The sequence below is a fragment of the Oncorhynchus clarkii genome, chromosome 28 (genome assembly GCF_045791955.1).
Source record: "Oncorhynchus clarkii lewisi isolate Uvic-CL-2024 chromosome 28, UVic_Ocla_1.0, whole genome shotgun sequence".
Classification (NCBI taxonomy): domain Eukaryota; kingdom Metazoa; phylum Chordata; class Actinopteri; order Salmoniformes; family Salmonidae; genus Oncorhynchus; species Oncorhynchus clarkii.
Genome location: NC_092174.1, coordinates 17371976 through 17395194, shown reverse-complemented (window position 1 = coordinate 17395194; position 23219 = coordinate 17371976). Strand labels below are relative to the sequence as shown.

The window sequence follows — 23219 nt, the reverse complement described above, 5'->3', positions numbered from 1 at the left end:
ACCACCTCTCTCTCACACTGAGGGAGGGAGGGAGGGAAGGTAATGACCACCTCTCTCTCACACTGAGGGAGGGAGGGAGGGAGGGTAATAACCATCTCTCTCTCACATGGAGGGAGGGAGGGAAATCTGATGGTGGACTGCATGGAGAAAATACTATATTTGTGTGTGTTTCTGTGATCTTATACAGTGGGGCAAAAAAAGTATTTAGTCAGCCACCAATTGTGCAAGTTCTCCTACTTAAAAAGATGAGAGGCCTGTAATTTTCATCATAGGTACACTTCAACTATGACAGACAAAATGAGAAGAAAACAAATCCAGAAAATCACATTGTAGGATTTTTAATGAATTTATTTGCAAATTATGGTGGAAAATAAGTATTTGGTCAATAACAAAAGTTTATCTCAATACTTTGTTATATACCCTTTGTTGGCAATGACAGAGGTCAAACATTTTCTGTAAGTCTTCACAAGGTTTTCACACACTGTTGCTGGTTTTTTGGCCCATTCCTCCATGCAGATCTCCTCTACAGCCACGTTCATCTTCAATGCCCTTGCTGATGGAAGGAGGTTTTCCCTCAAAATCTCACGATACATGACCCCATTCATTCTTTCCTTTACACGGATCAGTCGTCCTGGTCCCTTTGCAGAAAAACAGCCCCAAAACATGATGTTTCTACCCCCATGCTTCACAGTAGTTATGGTGTTCTTTGGATGCAACTCAGCATTCTTTGTCCTCCAAACATGACGAGTTGAGTTTTTACCAAAAAGTTATATTTTGGTTTCATCTGACCATATGACATTCTCCCAATATTCTTCTGGATCATGCAAATGCTCTCTAGCAAACTTCAGACGGGCCTGGACATATACTGGCTTAAGCAGGGGGACACGTCTGGCACTGCAGGATTTGAGTCCCTGGCGGCGTAGTGTGTTACTGATGGTAGGCTTTCTTACTTTGGTCCCAGCTCTCTGCAGGTCATTCACTAGGTCCCCCCGTGTGGTTCTGGGATTTTTGCTCACCGTTCTTGTGATCATTTTGACCCCACGGGGTGAGATCTTGCATGGAGCCCCAGATCGAGGGAGATAATCAGTGGTCTTGTATGTCTTCCATTTCCTAATAATTGCTCCCACAGTTGATTTCTTCAAACCAAGCTGCTTACCTATTGCAGATTCAGTCTTCCCAGCCTGGTGCAGGTCTACAATTTTGTTTCTGGTGTCCTTTGACAGCTCTTTGGTCTTGGCCATAGTGGAGTTTGGAGTGTGACTATTTGAGGTTGTGGACAGGTGTCTTTTATACTGATAACAAGTTCAAACAGGTGCCATTAATACAGGTAACGAGTGGAGGACAGAAAAGACCTGTAAGTTCTTAAAGAAGAAGCAACCCCCAACCCCCAACCAACCCCCCCCTTGGGTTGGGGGTTGCACAATTGGTGGCTGATTAAATTATTTTTTGCCCCACTGTATGTCAGCTAATGGAACATGGGCTCCACACCACATGTTGCGTTTATATGTTTGTTTAGTCTATTGTCACCCATCAGACTATGCTCAGTTTAATCTTGTCTTTTCTAAAATGTAAAATTACCGTCAATTTTAGAATGGCCCATTTATGAAATGGGTTGGGGAAAAAGACATGTAATCTGTACGTAATCCAATAGCGAATGGAGGCCACACGCTTTCCCGACGGTCTGTTTTTCAATGATGCTACTTGGGTTTTATAGCGGAGCATGTGCTTAATATGAGCAACTGAGAAATAAATAACAACACTTACTTCACTCCTCACATTAACCACTGTTTGAAGTGCACGCTCTCACTGCCCTGACAGGTGATATTCCTGTTTGAAGAGCACGCTCTCGCTGCCCGGACAGGTGATATTCCTGTTTGAAGAGCACGCTCTCGCTGCCCCGACAGGTGATATTCCTGTTTGAAGAGCACGCTCTCGCTGCCCCGACAGGTGATATTCCTGTTTGAAGAGCACGCTCTCGCTCCCCCGACAGGTGATATTCCTGTTTGAAGAGCACGCTCTCGCCGCCCCAGGTGATATTCCTGTTTGAAGAGCACGCTCTCGCTGCCCCGACAGGTGATATTCCTGTTTGAAGAGCATGCTGTCACTGCCCCAACAGGTGATATTCCTGTTTGAAGAGCAAGGTCTCACTGCCCCGACAGGTGATATTCCTGTTTTAAGAGTACGCTCTCGCTGCCCCGACAGCTTCCATGGGCCCTCCAACCTTGTTCCTGCAGCTATCCAGTGCTTAATTTGGGAAACCAAGTGAAATCTGTTCGGGAACCTCGATAGTAACATGTTTTTGCAATGACACATATTTCACTAAACTGTGAACAGCCCCTTAAACGCTCAAGAAAGGAATGAAGGTGAGAGGGGAGGAGATGGAAACACACAGTTGTGAGATATTCTGTAGTGAAAGGTAAAGTGTCACCCAATTAATCCTGAAAATATAATACTTTCTCTATTACTAGGCTATTCAAAATCAAATATAAATTCACTATAATTGTAGACTAACTCTGTAAGCCACCCTGCACAATCAATGCACCAACAGCATTGCCTAGGCCTCTATGTTCTTTCCCAGACTCATGGATAGAAATGTTGGAGCCTAGCACAAGGTAACCAGTCCATCCAGTATGCATATTAATACAGTCTAGAATCAAAGGCAACTACTCATTAATATTTGAGTATAGACTAGACCTATTATATACACGAAAGACATCTTAAATCAGTTTTGTTTTATGTTTTTCAGCCATGCGTAATATGCAGTAGGTTATATATTGTATAACGGCACAATCATCATTTTAATTCAGGGTTGATTGTTTGTTTTCGGGCTTGGGGTCATAAGCCTATACATATGTATAAGCTCTAACATGCGGATGGATGGCTGTTTTGAAAGAATCACCAATTTAGAAAGCGCTGTCCATTTTGTTGTGTTAGGCTTTGAAACAACATCCACAATAACCATGTTTTACACTGTTTCAACCTGTTGTTGAACTTCTTTCTTCAAATCAATCAATCAAGAGTTTTAAAAGCACCATACTGTTATGATGTGATTTTTGATTGTATTTGCATTGATGTCAGAGTGGAGGAACAATAGAGCCCTGAGTACCAGACCATTAGGACTTAATGGAGGGACAATAGAGCCCTGAGTACCAGACCATTAGGACTTAATGGAGGGACAATAGAGCCCTGAGTACCAGACCATTAGGACCTAATGGAGGAAGAACAGAGCCCTGAGTACCAGACCATTAGGACCTGATGGAGGAACAATAGAGCCCTGAGTACCAGACCATTAGGACCTGATGGAGGAACAATAGAGCCCTGAGTACCAGACCATTAGGACCTAATGGAGGAAGAACAGAGCTCTGAGTACCAGACCATTATGACCTGATGGAGGAACAATAGAGCCCTGAGTACCAGACCATTAGGACCTAATGGAGGAACAATAGAGCCCTGAGTACCAGCCCATTAGGACCTAATGGAGGAACAATAGAGCCCTGAGTACCAGACCATTAGGACCTAATGGAGGAACAATAGAGCCCTGAGTACCAGACCATTAGGACCTGATGGAGGAACAATAGAGCCCTGAGTACCAGGCCATTAGGACCTGATGGAGGAACAATAGAGCCCTGAGTACCAGACCATTAGGACCTAATGGAGGAACAATAGAGCCCTGAGTACCAGACCATTAGGACTTAATGGAGGAACAATAGAGCCCTGAGTACCAGACCATTAGGACCTGATGGAGGAACAATAGAGCCCTGAGTACCAGACCATTAGGACCTAATGGAGGAAGAACAGAGCCCTGAGTACCAGGCCATTAGGACCTGATGGAGGAACAATAGAGCCCTGAGTACCAGACCATTAGGACCTGATGGAGGAACAATAGAGCCCTGAGTACCAGACTATTAGGACCTAATGGAGGAAGAACAGAGCCCTGAGTACCAGGCCATTAGGACCTGATGGAGGAACAATAGAGCCCTGAGTACCAGACCATTAGGACCTAATGGAGGAACAATAGAGCCCTGAGTACCAGACCATTAGGACCTAATGGAGGAAGAACAGAGCTCTGAGTACCAGAGGATAGAAAGCAGTTGCTTCGGTATTTCTACCTGTCAGACAGCAGAGGCAGCAGCTCCGTAGAGACGAGAGGCAGCAGCTCCGTAGAGACGAGAGGCAGCAGCTCCGTAGAGACGAGAGGCAGCAGCTCCGTGGAGACGAGAGGCAGCAGCTCCGTGGAGACGAGAGGCAGCAGCTCCGTGGAGACGAGAGGCAGCAGCTCCGTGGAGACGAGAGGCAGCAGCTCCGTGGAGACGAGAGGCAGCAGCTCCGTGGAGACGAGAGGCAGCAGCTCCGTGGAGACGAGAGGCAGCAGCTCCGTGGAGACGAGAGGCAGCAGCTCCGTGGAGACGAGAGATGATGACTTGGAATGAAATGATAGTCATCAAAATAAATATTTTATTAAAGTAATGTGAATAAATGATGGTTAAAAAGTGATAAGCAGTAATGGGCAGTCACTAACATTACTTTAATTCATTGTTTTATTCTGTGTTACAGCATTCAACCCACAATGCATTTCATGTAAAAAATAACAGAAATCGAAAACCGTGATTATTTTTTTAATAATGGAAACGAAACCAACCTCAAAAGGCACTAATCGCTAAGCACTAATAATGACTGATCCCTGGCTGTGACCCTACTCTCAGAGGGAGTCTCAGCGGAGTGGGATATGCAAAAACCACATTTCCATTTCCCCATATACTGTACGAGTTACACACTTGTACATATGTGAAACAGGACAAATACTGTATAAGCCTCCCCCTATTTGACACACACTTTCACAGCATCACAGGTTTGTACTGTGTAGAGTGGAGCCACCCTGAAGCATGCCTCGGGCTCCCTCCCAGCCTTCTACCTGCAGATGAGAGGATATGCCTGGCAAGACAACCTTCCCCTCATTACTCTGAGCTTTAGCTATCTACTCCAGCGCGCGCGCACACACGAGCTGGAACTAGCGAGCAGGGGCCAGGGACATATACTGCTGTGCTTAATTGGCTTTTTTAGGGGAGAGAATCTCTCTTCTCATTTTCTCTCCTCTATCCTGTTGGCCACCGTAATTGGAATGCGTTCTAAATGAATGAACAAATGAGCCTTAGCCTGGCCTCAATTCTCACTTCTAGCAGTATTGTCTGAGGTTGGCTTGGATGTGCTTGGTTGTCCTAGGGCTGCATATGCCTCTCACAGCTCCTGAATTCACATTACACTTGTATCCATGTCAGGAGAAAAGATACCACCATCCATTCCCTGGATTTTTTTTAACCTTGAATCATCGTTTTTTTGCTTTCCCTCCTAAGATATTTTCTGTCCGGTATGTCCTTGTCCATTGTGCGTATCCATGTTCTTTGTTATGGTTAGACTTGGATCTGTTCATTACTAAACCACAGGGGAGAAGAAGCCTGTGGATACGGTTAGGAGCCGCTAGCTAGGGTCCCTCCAGCGCTCCCTGATTTCCTGCGCACTACAACAAAGATGAGGAAGTCCCTCAGGTGGCGGTGGAGCCGAACTGAGCCTACAGTCACCTGGTTTAGTATGATAAATCATGTAAACCCAAGCAGTAGAGCCATAAATCATGTCTGGTGGAGCTGCTTCTGGAGGATGTGCTTCTAGATTCCTTGTTGCTAGCGGTGGAGGTATGTTTGTATGAGGCTTAATAAGACAGCTGAGTGCGAGTGGTCCACCTCGTCTTGGCCACTGGGGACCACAGCTCCATAAGCCCATAGAGTTGACTAGAGCGCTCCTCTCCATAGAGATGACGCTCCTCTCCATAGGAGCACTCCTCTCCGTAGAGATGACTAGAGTGCTCCTCTCCATGAGCCTCACCAGTAGGTGCTGCTGTGGCCTCAGGATTGGGGACAGGTACTGTATGGGTAACCTGGTGACCGTCACTCACTGTGTAGCCCTCACTCGCTTTTTCATTTCCCCTCTCTCTCTCTCGCTCACTCACTCACACCATCTCACTCTCTCTCTCCTCTCGCTCTCTTTGTGTTTCCTCCGTGCTGCATCTTGCCCCCTTGCTTTTTTCCCCCTCAAATAGGACCTCTCCTTTCCTACCCACCTCTCTTATCTCTCTCTTCTCTCCATGGCTACTCCGACCGTACTAGCATCACTCTCATGTTCTGTCTCGTCTGTATCTCTCTCCTTTCTTCTTTTCTCTCTCTGTGATCTTTGTTCTCTTTTGTTTTAATGTGACAGAGAGCTGCCTGCTGGCGCTGACATCCCGCTGAGAGAGATGAGGAGTTGAGAGGCTCAGGGTGCCTCTCTAGCAAGGAAAAGCACCTGGGAATGCTTCTCTCCCAGAGGCATTGTACATATTGTTGCATAATTCAACCCCACAATCCGCTAATTACAAGGAAAATGTACCCTTGCTTATACAACCTCGTTAGAAATTGATACTCTGTAAAAGTCTGCAAGACTTCCAACAACCGTTCTTCAGATTTGTCATTAGCAATATCTGAATGAGGGAAAAGGACAGCCTTAAATGTGAACAGGGGGAGTGAGAGAATATGTCCATTATCGCTTTGTGGTTTAAACATGAGTGTAGTGCTATCAAAGGTAGCGCCAGGACCGGAACAACATGCCATCCATATCATTAGAAATCCTACCCGCTTTGAGGCGATGCAGTGCCCTGGCATGATACCACTTAGTGTGTAACACCGATGGGAAAAACTCTGCTTGCCATTCTATCCTTCAGATTTCCATTCTCATGAGAGCATTACCAGTCGTTTGGCCCTTTGTCAGACTGTGACTCTGCACAAACCCGACGAGCCCAGTGATATGTGGATGCGTCCCAAACGACAGGCCCAAATGATGGGCTGTGTCCAAAATGGCACCCTATTCCCTTTTATAGTGACCCATAGGGCAATGGGCAAAATCAAATGTTATTGGTCGCATAGACATTTAGCAGGTGTGATGTTCGGATGTACCGATCCTGTGCCGGTGTTGTTACACGTGGTCTGCCACTCCGAGGACGATCAGCTGTACGTCCTGTCTCCCTGTAGCGCTGTCTTAGGCGTCTCACAGTACAGACATTGCAATTTATTTCCCTGGCCACATCTGCAGTCCTCATGCCTCCTTGCAGCATGCCTAAGGCACGTTCACACAGATGAGCAGGAACCCTGGGCATCTTTCTTTTGGTGTTTTTCAGAGTCAGTAGAAAGGCCTCTTTAGTGTCCCAAGTTTCCATAACTGTGACTTTAATTGCCTACCGTCTGTAAGCTGTTAGTGTCTTAAAGACCGTTCCACAGGTGCGTGTTCATTAATTGTTTATGGTTCATTGAACAAGCATGGGAAACAGTGTTTAAACCCTTTACAATGAAGACGTGAAATAATTGGGATTTTTACGAATTATCTTTGAAAGACAGGGTCCTGAAAAAGGGACGTTTCTTTTTTTGCTGAGTTTATATATATATAATATATACACACACACACACACACACACACACACACACACACACACACATACACACACACACACACACACACACACACACACACACACACACACACACACACACACACACACACACACACACACACACACACACACACACACACACACACACACACACACACACACACAGTGGGGCAAAAAAGTATTTAGTCAGCCACCAATTGTGCAAGTTCTCCCACTTAAAAAGATGAGAGGCCTGTAATTTTAATCATAGGTACACTTCAACTATGACAGACAAAATGAGAAAAAAAATCCAGAAAATCACATTGTAGGATTTTTAATGAATTTATTTGCAACTGGAAACACATCTCCCTCACTGGCTTTAAGCACCAACTGTCAGAGCAGCTCACAGATTACTGCACCTACCTATAATTTAGCCCAAATAACTACCTCTTTCCCAACAGTATTTTGCTCCTTTGCACCCCATTATTTTTATTTCTACTTTGTACATTCTTCCAATGCAAATCTACCATTCCAGTGTTTTACTTGCTATATTGTATTTACTTCGCCACCATGGCCTTTTTCGCCTTTACCTCCCTTATCTCACCTCATTTGCTCACATTGTATATAGACTTATTTTTCTACTATATTATTGACTGTATGTTTGTTTTACTCCATGTGTAACTCTGTGTCGTTGTATGTGTCGAACTGCTCTGCTTTATCTTGGCCAGGTCGCAATTGTATATGAGGACTTGTTCTCAACTTGCCCTACCTGGTTAAATAAAGGTGAAATAAATAAATATACAGCAAGAGTTGAATAGGATGGCATTGACTAGAATACATTATATGCAGTACAATGAAATGGGTAAAACAGTATGTAAACATTGTTGAAGTAACCGGTGTTCCATTATTAAAGTGACCAGTGTTCCATGTCTATGTACATAGGGCAGCAGCCTCTAAGGTGCAGGGATGAGTAACCGGGTGGTAGCCGGCTAGTGACAATGACTAAGTTTAAAGCAGGGTACTGGGTGGACGCTGGCTAGTGAATGCTATTTAACAGTCTAATGGGCTTTAGATAGATGCTGTTTGTCAGTCTCTCGGTCCCAGCTTTGATGCACCTCTACTGACCTCGCCTTCTGGGTGATAGCGGGGTGCTTGATGATCTCCTTGGCCTTCCTCGACCGTGCAGTTGCCTTACCAGGCGGTTGTTACAGCCCAACATAATGCTCTCAATGGTGCATCTGTAAAAATTAGTGAGGGTCTTAGTGGCCAATCCGGATTTCTTCTACCTCCTGAGGTTGAGGAGGCGCTGTTGCACCTTCTTCACCGCACTATGTGTATGGTGGACCAATTCAGATTGTCAGTGATGTGTACGCCGAGGAACTTGAAGCTTTTCACCTTCTCCACTGTAGCCTTGTTGATGTGGATGGGTGGCGTGCTCTGCTCTGTTCTCTCCTGAAGTCCACAATCGGCTACTTTGTTTTGTTGATGTTGAGGGAGAGGTTATATTCCTTGCATCACTCCGCCAGGGCCCTCACCTCCTCCCTCATCATTGTTGGTAATCAGGCCTACAACTGTTGTGTCGTCTGCAAACTTGATGATTGAGTTGGAGGTGTGCGTGGCCACACAGTCATGGGTAAACAGTGAGTACAGGAGGGGGCTGAGCATGCATCCTTGTGGAGCCCCTGCATTGAGGGTCAGCGTAGTGGAAATATTGTTCCCTACCTTCACCACACGGGGGTGTCCAGGACCCTGTTTCACAGGGCGGGGTTCATACCCAGTTCCCTGAGCTTAATGATGAGCTTGGGAAGGTACTTGAAGGTACTGGTGTTGAAGGCTGAGCTATAGTTAACGAACAGCATTCTTTCATAGGTATTCCTCTTGTCCAGGTGAGATATGGTGATTGCATCATCTATGGATCTGCTGTGGGTCTAGGGTGACAGGTAAGTTGGAGATGATATTATCCTTAACTAGCCTCTCAAAGCACTTCATGATGACAGAAGTGAGTGTTACAGGGCGTTAGTCATTTAGTTGCTTTCTTGGGTACAGGAACAATGGTGGACATCTTGAAGTAAGTGGGGACAGCAGACTGGGATAGGGAGAGATTGAATATGTCCGTAAACACTCCAGCCAGCTGGTCTGCACATGCTCTTGAGGATGCGGCTAGGGATGCCGTCTGGGCCGGCAGTCTTGTAAGGGTTAACACGCTTATATGTCTTACTCACGTCTGCCACGGAGAAAGAGAGCTCAAAGTCCTCGAGAGCGGCCTGTGTTATCCTCAGTGGGTGAAGAAGGTGTTAACTTCTCTGGGATAGGTGGGACGGTAGCGTCCCACCTGGCCAACATCCAGTGAAAATGCAGAGCGCCAAATTAAACTTTCATGAAATCACACATGCAATACACCAAATTAAAGCTACACTTGTTGTTAATCCAGCCAACGTGTCAGATTTCAAAAAGGCGTTTACAAACTATGCTATTATCTGAGGACAGCACCCCAGCAAACAAACACAGACAATCATATTTCAACCCGCCAGGCACAACACAAAACGCAGAAATAAAGATATAATTCATGCCTTACCTTTGACGAGCTTCTGTTGGCACTCCAATATGTCCCATAAACATCACAAATGTTCCTTTTGTTCGATTAATTCCGTCGATATATATCCAAAATGTCAATTTATTTAGCGCGTTTGATCCAGAACACCGGTTCCAACTCGCGCAACATGACTACAAAATATCTCATACATTACCTGTAATCTTTGTCCAAACATTTCAAACAACTTTCCTAATACAACTGTAGATATTTTTTTATGTAAATAATTGATACAATTTAAGACGGGATAAACTGCGTTCAATACCGGAGGAAAATAAAGTGTAGCGAGCTTTCAGGTCATGCGCCTCTAACTAATAGTACACTTCTCTCTATCCTCGTTCTGAACAGTGCTAATTCTTCATTTCTCAAAGGAAAAACCTCAACCAATTTCTAAAGACTGTTGACATCCAGTGGAAGCGATAGGAACTGCAAGCAAGTACCTTAGAAATCTGGATTCCCAATGAAAACCCATTGGAAAGAGTGACCTAAAAAAAACAATTCTGAATGGTTTGTCCTCTGGGTTTTTTCTGGCAAATATGTTCTGTTATACTCAGACATCATTCAAACCGTTTTAGAAATTTCAGAGTGTTTTCTATCCAAATCTACTAATATGCATAACTTAGCTTCTGGGCCTGAGTTGCAGGCAGTTTACTTTGGACACGCTTTTCATCCGGACGTGTAAATACTGCCCCCTATCCCAAATAAGTTTTTATCCGTGTTCTAAGTAGTGCACTATGTATGGAATAAGATGCCATTTGGGACGCATACTTGCTGAACTCTCCTGACCTATATCTCCTTAAGCACAGATGTGTGCATCATCACCAGCCATAGACATGTACAGGAAGCCAGTGTAGACAACTAACGCAGGGTTATAAAACCCTCTGTTAGAGCTGTTGGATTGGCTCTTGACGGAAAGTTTGTCTCGATATATAATCTGAGTAATCAGACGAGTGCATGTTTCACAAAGTCCTTTGTCTCAACTACTGGTGACTCCTTGGTCTCTCTCCTCTCTGTGTTTTCTCTGGCTTGGTGTTAGATGCTACAGTGAAACAGAACATACTGACTCTGTTGAAAAGTAAGGCGCCACAAAGGTGAAATTCCTTGACGTCTTTCACAAACAAAGCAGTTATATCTAAAGCACGGAATGAGAAGGACCTAGGAGAAGTGTGGAGCCACTAGTCTTCTCTCTGAGGCACAAGGCTGTACTTTCTCTGATCTCCCACTAGTCTCAAGACCGACATGTTTCTTCCCTTCAAGCCCAAAGGCAGCCATCTTACAGCATAACTTGTTTCTCCCTCAGCCACAAGACTGGTTGTGTGGGTAATGGGCGTCTTGTGACACTTATCTCTCTTTTTCACTCTCTTTCTTGCTCTCATTCTCTCGCTCTCACATAATCTCTCTCTCTCACAGAATCTCCCTATCTCATCTCTTCCCCCTCTCTCTCAGCTTTCAGTTTTTACGGTTATTTGGTCTCTTATTCACACAGGGAATGCTCAGTTAACCTGACAAGTGTTCCTTCCAGCATCACAATGCAGTTACTCTGAAACATAACTTCAATCTGCCTTTAGTAAATGCTTCATGTAAACCAAGTCTAATGCTGAAGTGACCTTCGTTGCTCCACAGCTTATCTGTAGAGGACTTTCTTGAACATGCAGTGGGAATTTCCTGTGTGTGTGTGAGATTCTCTGCTTACATATATGAATTCCTCCTCTCCAATGTGTGAAACTATGCATCCTTTGTTCTCTGATTCGTCCTCACCTTGGCTAGTACATACAAGCCTGTTAATTCCTGTTTAGGGTTTTTGATGTGCTCAGTGGAGTGAGAAATAGCTCCCTCCATGCAAACAGTCTCACAACAGCTTCATTACCCCCCCAGCGAGCCACAGTAGACACAATATGCGTCCCATATGGCACCCTATTCCCATTGTAGTGCACTATTTTTGACCAGAGCCCTACGGACTAGGGTACCATTTGGGTCGTAACCACTGCCGCTCAATGGGGAGACCATAATGACTTGGAATTCACACCCTAAACTGGTAGAAACAATGCAATATTACGTAGTCAGTCAGGTCTAGAAAAATACAGCATAACATCTAAGCATATGATTATGGTATTTATATGTACTGCGCATATAAGGTGTGTGATCCTACCCAACTTTGAGATGATCAAGAAGCTCATATGAGGGATCCCCCCCCCACACACACACACACACACACACCTGGCTGACTAGTTCTACTGATCGCGTTGATTGTGTTTTAACACCAAACATCACAACTGCCGGTATTTGTTGGACCAGCGCCTATGTCAACTCAGGATTCCTGTAAAAAATAGGCTAAGCAGGCCTCAGGGAAGGGGTATATACTATACCGGGACTCTGGAGTGGTAGTCCGACGAGGTCAGAGGAGGAAACCACTAAGCTACGTTTATGTGTAAACGAGAGCTTGACCTCAGCAAGGAACACTTACTTGCTGCCGGTTGTTTACATATATCCCCTCTCATCTACACTCATTAAAACAGCGTTTCAAATATCCTCCTTTTCTCTCACTTTCTGGGAAAAAGGGAACAGTATCTGAACGTTTCCCAAACTTGCCGTATCTCCACATTCTATGATTTAGGCTGGTTTTTGTTTACTGCAAGAAGTCATTGCTATGCAGATGAGTAGTCTGTGTGTCATGTTGATATGTGCTCCGTCCCTCCCCTTCGCTGCTCTGTCAGTGATTGTCTGGATATCGGAAATGGCTGCTCGGGAATTAAGTGGATCGCAGATGGAGCTTTTGAGAGTAGAGACTGGAAATCTCATTTTGCGCCTCCGTATTGTTATTGCTCTGCTGGCTGCTCTGAAAACGGCTTAGCTGGGTGTTTTTCTTTGGGCTGGCCCTCCACTCTCATTGCCTGTTTATATACAGACAGTACACCAGGCAGTCAGAGTTTCCTTTGCTTTACACTGTCTGTCTCAGACTGGGCTAAGGACACCCCGTATCCTGTCAACGTCATCCTGTCAGTGTTTTTTGTGTGTTTTCAGCCAGCCGACAGGAAAGTGTGTCCAGTGAAATCGAAAGTATTCAGATCCCTTGACTTTTTCCACATTTTTACACGTTACAGCCATATTTTGAAATTGATGAGGAAAAACACATTTAATCCATCTACACACTATAGATGTATTTTTATTTTTAACATTGCAAATTTATAAAAAATAAAAAAACATATACCTTTTATATACAAGTATTCAGAGCATTTGCTATGAGACTCAAAATTGTGCTCTACGGACAATTCCTTCGACATCATGAGTTGGTTTTTTATTCTGACATGCGCTATCAACTGTGGGATCTTATATAGACAGGTGTTTGCCTTTCCAAATCATGTCCAATCAATTGAATTTACCACAGGTGCACTCCAAGTTGTAGAAACATCTCAAGGTTGATGAAAGGAAACAGGATGTACCTGAGCTCAATTTTGAGTTCCATAGCAAATGCTCTGAATAATGTAAATAAGGTATTTTTTATATATATATATATATATATATATATATTTTTTTTATACATTTGCTAACATTTCTCAACCTGTCTTCACTTTGTCATTACGGGGTATTGTGTGTAGATTGAGGAAAACAATTTGTTACGTTACAGGGCTGTAACGTAACAAAATGTGGAAAAGGTCACGGGGTCTGAATACTTTCCAAATGCGCACTGTGTGTGCCTAGCTAGCCAGGAGTCAACAGCTTGGTATGTTGCCTTCATAATTGCCTGTCTAGCAGTAAAAATTAGGCCTGTTTTAAGATAGTGGCAGTGGCAATGATGTGTGCGGTATTGGCAGTCTGCTTGACTATGAGACTTAATTTAATTCACTAGTAGTTGTAATTGGATATAGTGCTCCTTAATGATCATAAGGACACCTGGGGCTCTCTGTATGCATACTGTCTCACTTCCCCAGAAATGGAACCACATCTAGCCTTAAAGCTAGAATCCTCAATTGAAACGATAGCAAAGAGGACACCCAGTCCTGTGTTGTGGTAAAAAAGCTGAGGGATAGGCCTGGAGGAATGCAACGACTCTCAAATTCATAGACATAGCTATGGATACAAGGACTGACCGTACATGATAGTTTCAACCAGGCTATACAGTCTTTGTTTACAAACGTTGTTAAACAAGCTATTATTTTGGGATCTGATGAAGTTTGACAGTTGACCTAAGCTCGTGAGGCATTTATAAGTTATATTCTTTAATGGGCATTTTTAATACATTTTTATGCCAGAAAATGAATGTAGCGACTACAGATTCCAGCTTTAAGAGGGGTTTCCTGGGAGGGGTCACCAAGCCAGTGACACAGGACCTGTTTGTCGGGTCTCTATTAGATATATTAAAGACTCCTGTAGGTATTTGAAGGCTTGTTTGTGTTTCCGTGTCTCTGCGGGTGCGTGTCTGTGTGTCCCCGTAAACAATCAGCAGTCCATTTCCAGCAGGAGCACACTTCATTAAGTACAGTCTGTCCTTCTGCTACACAGGCCACTTAATTTACACTGAGAGCTAGAAGGGGGGAGGGGGGCAGGCAGACTTGGATTGATTTTACTATTCAAATTGAATGAGCCTACAGGCCCAAGTGTCGTTGGGGTAGATCACTAAAATGAGGAAACAAACAATGACTCGGCTGAGAAAGAAACCGCGGCCTGTCCTGTGATAAAGGGAGTAGTGCCATTTGGGACTCAGCGTTACCTGCCTGTCTTGTCTTCCCAGTAGCCATTAAACCCCAGCCCCGACTTGCACATATAGTGTTCTAACCACTTGGTTAGATTGGGAGGAAATGTACGTCCTGTTGGCACAGGAGGAGGGTAGTGCCATGTTGTGTTTTTAAGTGACTTTTGACAGTTAAATCTAATGTGAAGTCTTGAAAGTCTCTCTTTTAGTTGCTGAAGGGTTATTGAGTACGCTGTGTATGGGTATCTGAAGTGCAAACTGTCATATTTGAGACACTCCTATCACTATCAAGTATCATCAACCACCATCTTGAGCCAGCAATAGCCAGCAGAATGTGTATCTACTGTAGTTTGATCAAATTATGTTAGTTTTTGCAGACAACATATTTGAGTCACTCAAATCACTCGCATCTTGATGCTGGGCGGGTGGGTGGGTGCGTTGTGGGGCCCTATTGCCCCGAGCCAATAGTTTAATGATGGAGAACAGACAGTGTCTGCAACTTTCCCCTCAACATTCGCTCCCTGTGCCTTGCCTTGGGGGAGAGACGATGTCTGCATCCCAAATGGCACCCTATTACATTTTTTAAAGTCACTTCTTTTGACCAGGGCCCACTGCGCAGGTTAGGAAAATGGAATTGTCACTCAATGAATAAAACAGAAGTCCTTAGAGAAGCTGCTATTGAAATATGGCAGTGGGACTCGCCTGAGGCATCTGTGATGTTGAATGTGATTCACAAACCCTTTCAAGGAACATAGTGTTGTCTTGGGGAATAGAATGTGAATATTGTATTTTTCTTTACCTTTTCATAAATATCTGCCCCTGCCTGTTTCTTTCTTTGGAGAAAGGCTGCGCTCCCCTTTCTCTGTCTACACAATATCGTTTACGTGTAACCCACGTTGTCTCAAACCCGTTTATCGCGTTCAGAAACCAATTAACAACCCATAACTCCGGTTAAGCATAGGACACGTTTCTATGAGACATGCTCTGTAGCCACTGTGAGCTTCGTCTGAAGGACATCAGGACTGTGGTTCAGACAGGCAGCGTAGCCCCCACCACTATGTCCCCCTCTCAGCAGCAAACAGTGCACTGTCATGGCAACAATGACAGTCTAACCGTATAACCGACGGTTATGAATGACGAACGTCATGAAAATAAAATAAGTCATGATGGGTAAAGAAAAAGAACCGCCATCTAAAATGTCATGGCCGACACAGCCATCGTTTTTAATACTGAGGCGAGCTGTTGCCGTGGCTGCTGTTGCCGTGGCTCCTCCGCCTTCTCCCGTGTCGCTGTCGGCTCTCTCGCGGGCGCTCTCTAGGTCTCCTGAGTCACTCCGGAGTCCTGGCTCTACTGAGACAGAAGATATACAGTACAATAGGAGCAATGTCCAGAGTCAGGGCACAGTGAGAGATGGCAGACTGAGGGTTAGAGGGCTTTGTGCATTTTCAAAGGAGAGCAGCACATGTCTACCTGGCCATTTTTTTTTCAGGTTTGAATAGCAGCAAATACACAGGCTCTAATAGGGACTTTTATGTAGGTTACCTGTCTGTTGGGTCATGTTTCCTACTTACCGTTTTTGAATGATTTAAACCATACCACTCATTTCGGCGTGGAATGGAACATCGTTCAACGTCTGTTCCGATAGGACTCCAGAAGCTTGGTTTGATAGATGTCCAAGTGCTGTCACAGAGATCCTTTTAATCATTATCGGAGTTCTATATGTAATTCTATGGCTGTTGTCTTGTGTTTTGCAGGATGAGGAGGAGGAGAACAGCAGGATTGAGCCGATTGGCCGAGCTGATTCCTGTATGGACCACACCCCTCTGAGGTCCCTAGAGTAAGTTCCTCAGAAAGTTGTCCAATTACAGATAGAGGACTATACGTCCCAATTGGCACCCTATTCCCTATATAGAATTACGGAATATAGCCCACTATACAGTGAATAGCGTGCAATTTGGGATATATCCAGGGCTTTTGGCTCTGCCTCTTCCTCAAACTACCTCTCTGATCACCTGATGTTGATCACTAACAAGTAAAGGAAGTAGCATTCACATGTAGCAGGAGAATGAGTGCCAGTTAACTACCTAAAACCTCTGAGCTGAACCTAACCCCACACCACTGCTGCTATCGTTTCTTCTCCATGTTGTAATTCATGAAAATAATATTTCTAGATTCAGGACAGGTAATATTTCCTTCAACAGGTTTGGAGAAAATCTTTTTAAACCCCTGGCTAATGTTCGTTGTTGGAACTCTGGTGAACCCAACATCATCATGAACCATAAAACTGACCACTGTTGCTGATCCATTGTCTTGACGATATTAATAACTCTCATTGTTTTCTAACGGTCATTAACTCTCTTGCATGCCTCCAGTCTAATCTGCAGGTACAGTATGTCGTTGATATTATTTCACCCAGTAAGGACGGTTCGTATGCGTAGTACCTTTATCCTACAGGAAACAGAAACACGTCTGAAGGCTATGGAAGGTCAATGGGTCACAGGTCAAAGAACACAAGATCAACCATGTTTAAAAACACATTTGATACAATTTACTGAATAGAACTATCAAATCTAAATCTAAATAACATCTGGGGGGAAAATCGGAATCTGAAAGACCATCTGAAGGTTTAGAAAAATATGTATAGATATATATGACATGTACAAATATTGTATACATAGTATTTATGGAAACCTACCTTGACACTCCTTAGAACTGGGTTCTGAATGATGCGTTTCTGTGACCTGGGATGTGGGGAGAAGCCCCTGGTGTGACGTTCATCCCTAGTGCTTCAGACAGACATGTTTTTTAAATTAATTTCTGCCTGCTCCGTTTGTTATGGTTTCTTCCCCCTTCCTTACTTCCAGTTGTTTTGCCCGTATGTGGTTTCACCCTCTCACCCCCTCCTCATCCATCATTGTCTCACAGTGACATTGTAAAGCTGGTAGAAGTCTCCAATGATGGCGGGCCCTTGGGGATCCATGTAGTACCTTTCAGTGCCCGGGACCGCAGGTAAAGCCCTCCCACTATTACAGCACCTGACAGACAGGCAGCAGGCTCACTGACGCTATGCAGGCCTGACGCTGAGAGGGAGAACGAGGGAGGGGGGAGGGGGGAGACAGACAAAGAGAGAGGGAGGGAGAGAGCATAGTCTGCCATGGCCCCTGCATCCTCCTCGTGTGCCCCAGTGTACTACACACCCACTACACATGGACCTACACTTCATTCATCATACGTCATGCTCACACATCATGAAGTGATTAGCTAGTTTACAGTGATCAATCATGGTGGTTCCGTGTTTGCAGGTGACTGGTCATGTTCTTCCGTGACTCCCGTCTGAAGGATTTGACATGATTTGAAGGTTGCGTCATACACATTTCAGTCCACATACGTCTCAGAAGATGTAAAGGAATCATTTATTTACTGGTCTTGCATTTATGTCCACTAGCACATACCTAGGTTTACAGTTCCTGGTCCTAAATCTGTTTGTGCTGTCATGTTAACTCCTTGTCATGCCAAACAGGACAAGAAGTGGCAAGGAGTGGCATGATAGCATAAACAGACTGGTACCCAGGTTAGCTTATTCCCTCCAGAGTCAGAGAATCTTCCAGCCGAAGTTCTGGAAAAGTGGGGGATTTTGGGAAAGGCACGGCATCTCACAGTGTGTCTACATACCTGTGAATAATAACTATCTTTGAATAGTTTTAGCACATTTATGGTAATTTGCTTGATTTACATTGAACCCTGGCCTACTCGGTATTCAATATTTCAGCGAAGTCAGCATTGTTTAGCAGTCAGGAAGCCTGGAGGTTTACTATGGCGGATTACTGCACTGGCAGCCGTCACATCTGAAGGCTTCCCGAACTCAAATGTGACGGAGCAGCATTTCTCTAAGTCCTACGTCTTACTGTCGACCTGACCATTTCTCCTGTCAGAATGATACTGTTTGGCATTTGGCAGTTCAGTCGGGAGCTGAACTTGGAATTCAGGTAAGAGAGACGCCACAAATAGTCCCTCGATCTCACACGCACTTAGCCAGAAAAAAATAATGAAAATGTATGCACTCACTAATTGACGTCTGGTTAAGATGCCAAAAATGGAAATTAAAACCATACACCAGCCAGTGGCCTCAGTGAGGATGCAGATGACATGAAGGACATGTTCCTACAGTAAAGTGTTGGTCATGTAGAGCCTAGACGTTTGCTGTAAAGCTTTTCAGTAGATCTCTTCCCAGGCCTGCTCTGAGTCTCATTTTGAACCCTGAAGGCTCTTGCACGGCTGCCAGCAGCATTAAACCAACGTCTGCTTCTGAATGTTTCCAGGACTCTAGGCCTGTTGGTCAAGCGCCTGGAGAGGGGAGGCAAGGCGCAGGAGCAGGGTCTGTTCCAGGAGAACGACTGCATCGTACGCATTAATAATGGAGACCTGCGGAACATCCATTTTGAACAGTAAGACACCTGTATCTACCGAGCCGGGATGGACCACCGGTCCTGAGCCCCGTGCCCGCCAGTCCCTCCCCTGCTCCTCTCCCTCCATCTCCTCTCCACGGCTCTGTCTTCTAACCGAAGCAGGGCCTCTGCTGCTGCCGCTGTCTGTTGCAAAGCTAACCTCGTTCCTGTTTGACTCCTCCTAGGTTGATCATACTGTTGCGTCTTGGTAAAATGGAGGCTGGCTGCTGTCCTCTCCATACCTTCAATCCTTTCTATATCCCCATATATCTATCAGCTTCATCGGCTGCTGTGAATACTAACCCCTCCCTGTTTGACTCTTAGGTCAAGCCTACCTTCAGTAGGCGCTACCCACTCAGCATCCATTCCTTTGTCTCTCAGCTCCATTGGCTCCCTCGCTACTACCGCTGCTTAACTTCCATAGCTTCTGATTTTCAGTGATTTCTCTCTCTCGCTCTCTCTCTCTCGCCCTCAGCTCCTCTGTCTGACCAGATCCTAACACCCTAACTGCTGCTGCTGCCTCCCATCCCACTCTGCTTTACGCCTGTGGGTACACTCAAAATGGCCTGCCATTATGGCGTCATTGACTTGAATGGGGAGCCCATTCTATTCATTCTAGCTAAAGCTTCTGAATACAATGTGAAGTCTCTCTTTGTCCTCTGTGGTCTACTGTATGTCTATGTCAACATCAACGGGCTGCTCCAGGTTTTGTGCTTTTCAGAAGCATCGGCACTACTGTCATGGATTTTCTGTGCGCACACACTCACTCACAATAAACCTATGGCTATACTACAGCCCTCCCAGCCCCTTCCTTAAAGATATAACAAATACGCTCTTCTGACATTTAGCATGTGTAAAACTGTCTGTTTTCATATATTTAATTCACCCCCAGTAAATAACCTGGGATAGGAAACCGATTACATCTTGTCTGGGACTTGATCTAGCCTGAAATTGGGAAGTCACTGGGCGATATCCATTTCCTTTGGGAATATTATTAGTGGCTGGGAAAACAGCTAGAAATTTTGGCAAGGAATTGCAGGTTCATTGGGAGTGGGGTTATGATTGTCTGTTCATATTTTATTTGAGAGTGGAGATGTCTACATCCCAAATAGTACCCTATGCCCTACAGTGAGGGAAAAAGTATTTTATCCCCTGCTGATTTTGTACGTTTGCCCACTGACAAAGACATGATCAGTCTATAATTTTAATGTTGGGTTTATTTGAACAGTGAGAGACAGAATAACAACAAAAGAAATACAGAAAAACGCATGTCAAAAATGTTATACATTGATTTGCATTTTAATGAGGGAAATAAGTATTTGACCTCCTCTCAATCATAAAGATTTCTGGCTCCCAGGTGTCTTTTATACAAGTAACGAGCCGAGATTAGGAGCACACTCTTAAAGGGAGTGCTCCTAATCTCAGCTTGTTACCTGTATAAAAGACACCTGTCCACAGAAGCAATCAATCAATCAGATTCCAAACTCTCCACCATGGGCAAGACCAAAGAGCTCTCCAAGGATGTCAGGGACAAGATTGTAGACCTACACAAGGCTGGAATGGGCTACAAGACCATCGCCAAGCAGCTTGGTGAGAAGGTGACAACAGCTGATGCGACCATAAGGAGGAATGCTGCCTATGACCCCAAGAACACCATCCCCACCGTCAAACATAGAGGTGGAAACATTATGCTTTGGGGGTGTTTTTCTGCTAAGGGGACAGGACAACTTCACTGCATCAAAGAGACGATGGACGGGGCCATGTACCATCAAATCTTGGGTGAGAACCTCCTTCCCTCAGCCAGGGCATTAAAAATGGGTTGTGGATGGGTATTCCAGCATGACAATGACCCAAACACACGGCCAAGGCACAAAGGAGTGGCTCAAGAAGAAGCACATTAAGGTCCTGGAGTGGCCTAGCCAGTCACCAGACCTTAATCCCATAGAAAATCTGTGGAGGGAGATGAAGGTTCGAGTTTCCAAACGTCAGCCTCGAAACCGTAATGACTTGGAGAAGATCTGCAAAGAGGAGTGGGACAAAATCCCTCCTGAGATGTGTGCAAACCTGGTGGCCAACTACAAGAAACGTCTGACCTCTGTGATTGCCAACAAGGGTTTTGCCACCAAGTACTAAGTCATGTTTTGCATAGGGGTCAAATACTTATTTCCCTCATTAAAATGCAAATCAATTTATAACATTTTTGACATGCGCTTTTCTGGATTTTTTTGTTGCTTTTCTGTCTCTCACTGTTCAAATAAACCTACCATTAAAATTATAGACGGATCATTTCTTTGTCAGTGGGCTAACGTACAAAATCAGCAGGGGATCAAATACTTTTTCCCTCACTGTATGTAGTACACTGCTTTTGCCCAGAGCCTATAGCCCCTGGCCTATGGTGCCATTGGGAGCGCAGCCGAGATGACTAGCAAAGTCACCTTTACTGTACTGTAACAGGTGTGGCTAACAAGACTACTGCTACGGCAACATTACACTCGATAGATGTTTTCAGTTCACACCTACCTTACCTCATGTTGAAGGGGTTTAAAAGGATTTCTCTCCAATCATTCTATGAAAAGCCCCATTCCTTTCATCTGTAGCCAATTGTGGGATTACATGATAAAACCTGGCAAACCTATTCTAAAGCTGTACATGGTTACTTTCAACAGGCTTTAGTCACTGATACACAGTGCAGGTGGACCACCACTAGTGTATAGTGTGTAACGTGTCTGCGTGATCCACCAGCCCTGTTTTGACTGTAGGGTCGCAAAATTCCAGTAACTTTTCCCTAAACCTCCTCGTTTTGGAGGATTCAGAATTTCCTGCTTTTATTTCACTCGATTCCCAGAATCGTCCAATAGGATTTCCAGAACACTAAAGGAATGTTGGGGAAATTACCTGCGATTTTGCCACGCTGGTTGACTGTTGTTTTGGTTCTGCCTTCCCTCAGAGCCCAGAACATGTTCCGCCAGGCCATGCGTTCCCCGGTCATCATGTTCCACGTGGTTCCCAACCTGATGAAGGCCCAGTACGAGCAGCTGTCACACAGCGAGAGGAACCCCAACGTGGCCTACTCCTCTGGACGCTTCAGCCCCGACTCCCTAGCTAGCGAGAGAGGCAGCACCACCTCAGGCCTGGACCACACCCCACAGGTTTCTCACTATTTTTCTATACGTCTATATGTCATTGCTTTTAGAATGAAAGGCACATTCCTGTGAAGACAGACAATAAAATACTGTCTTATCTTAATTCACAGTCCCGTGGTCCCCATCCCCACCCTCACCCGGAGCAGGGAGACGCCTACACCCCTCTACCCCACCCCCATGGGGGCTCCATTGGCAAGCCCCCATCCGGCCACGCCCCCTCCCCTCACAGGGTGCTAAACTCAACCCCCACGGCGGGCTTCACCAAAAAGGTTGGCAGGAGACTCAACATCCAGCTCAAGAAAGGTCAGCATCCAACCCACACACCCGCACACACACACACATACACACCTAAAGCTCAGCATCTGTTTAACCTCAGGAGGGCCGTGAGCTTTTCCTGACTATGGCCATCCCAAGGCCCAGAGGTTTTTTTTCCCAGGTCAGTTCATGTGGTCAGGAAAAGCTCCTGGTCCTACATATTGAATGGTTGGAATCCATTCTTCACAGAGGTGGTTTGTGATTAGCCCGACAGAGAAAGTATCGCTGTAATCCTCTCCAGCCATGGTGGGTCTGAGAAAATTGCCTTCTTTCCTTCCCTCATTCTAAGAATTTAGCTTCTCAGCCTCAGAAGAAAAATAACTAGTGTTTAGGTTTGTGTGATGAAGTTGTATGAATAAATTATTCTTCTATTTAGGACTTCAAAGAAGACATTGTCAAATTGTTTGGTTCAAAATATATATTCATATTATTACAGTCACTTCAAAATTAACACACAGTATCAGTCATAGGTTTGGACACCTACTCATTCAAAGGTTTTTCTTTATTTTTACTTTTTAATAATAAATACCCCATAATGACAAAGAAATAAATGACAAATGAATAAATTTGAAATACCACACATGGA

The 23219-nt window shown here is 44.7% G+C and overlaps 1 protein-coding gene across 4 annotated transcripts in view; it reads left to right on the top strand.

Moving 5' to 3' along the window:
- The window catches only part of LOC139386582 (partitioning defective 3 homolog), a 232113-nt gene that overhangs the window by 93527 nt on the left and 115367 nt on the right, over positions 1 to 23219 (top strand). For 3 of the 4 annotated variants that reach the window (XM_071132243.1, XM_071132242.1, XM_071132246.1), the window contains exons 6-10: positions 16485 to 16567; positions 17656 to 17739; positions 19050 to 19175; positions 22123 to 22324; positions 22429 to 22621. In XM_071132243.1, coding sequence (XP_070988344.1) covers positions 16485 to 16567; positions 17656 to 17739; positions 19050 to 19175; positions 22123 to 22324; positions 22429 to 22621 — 688 coding nt within the window. The remainder of the gene's footprint in view (positions 1 to 16484; positions 16568 to 17655; positions 17740 to 19049; positions 19176 to 22122; positions 22325 to 22428; positions 22622 to 23219) is intronic. The other variant, XM_071132244.1, reaches the window with a different exon arrangement.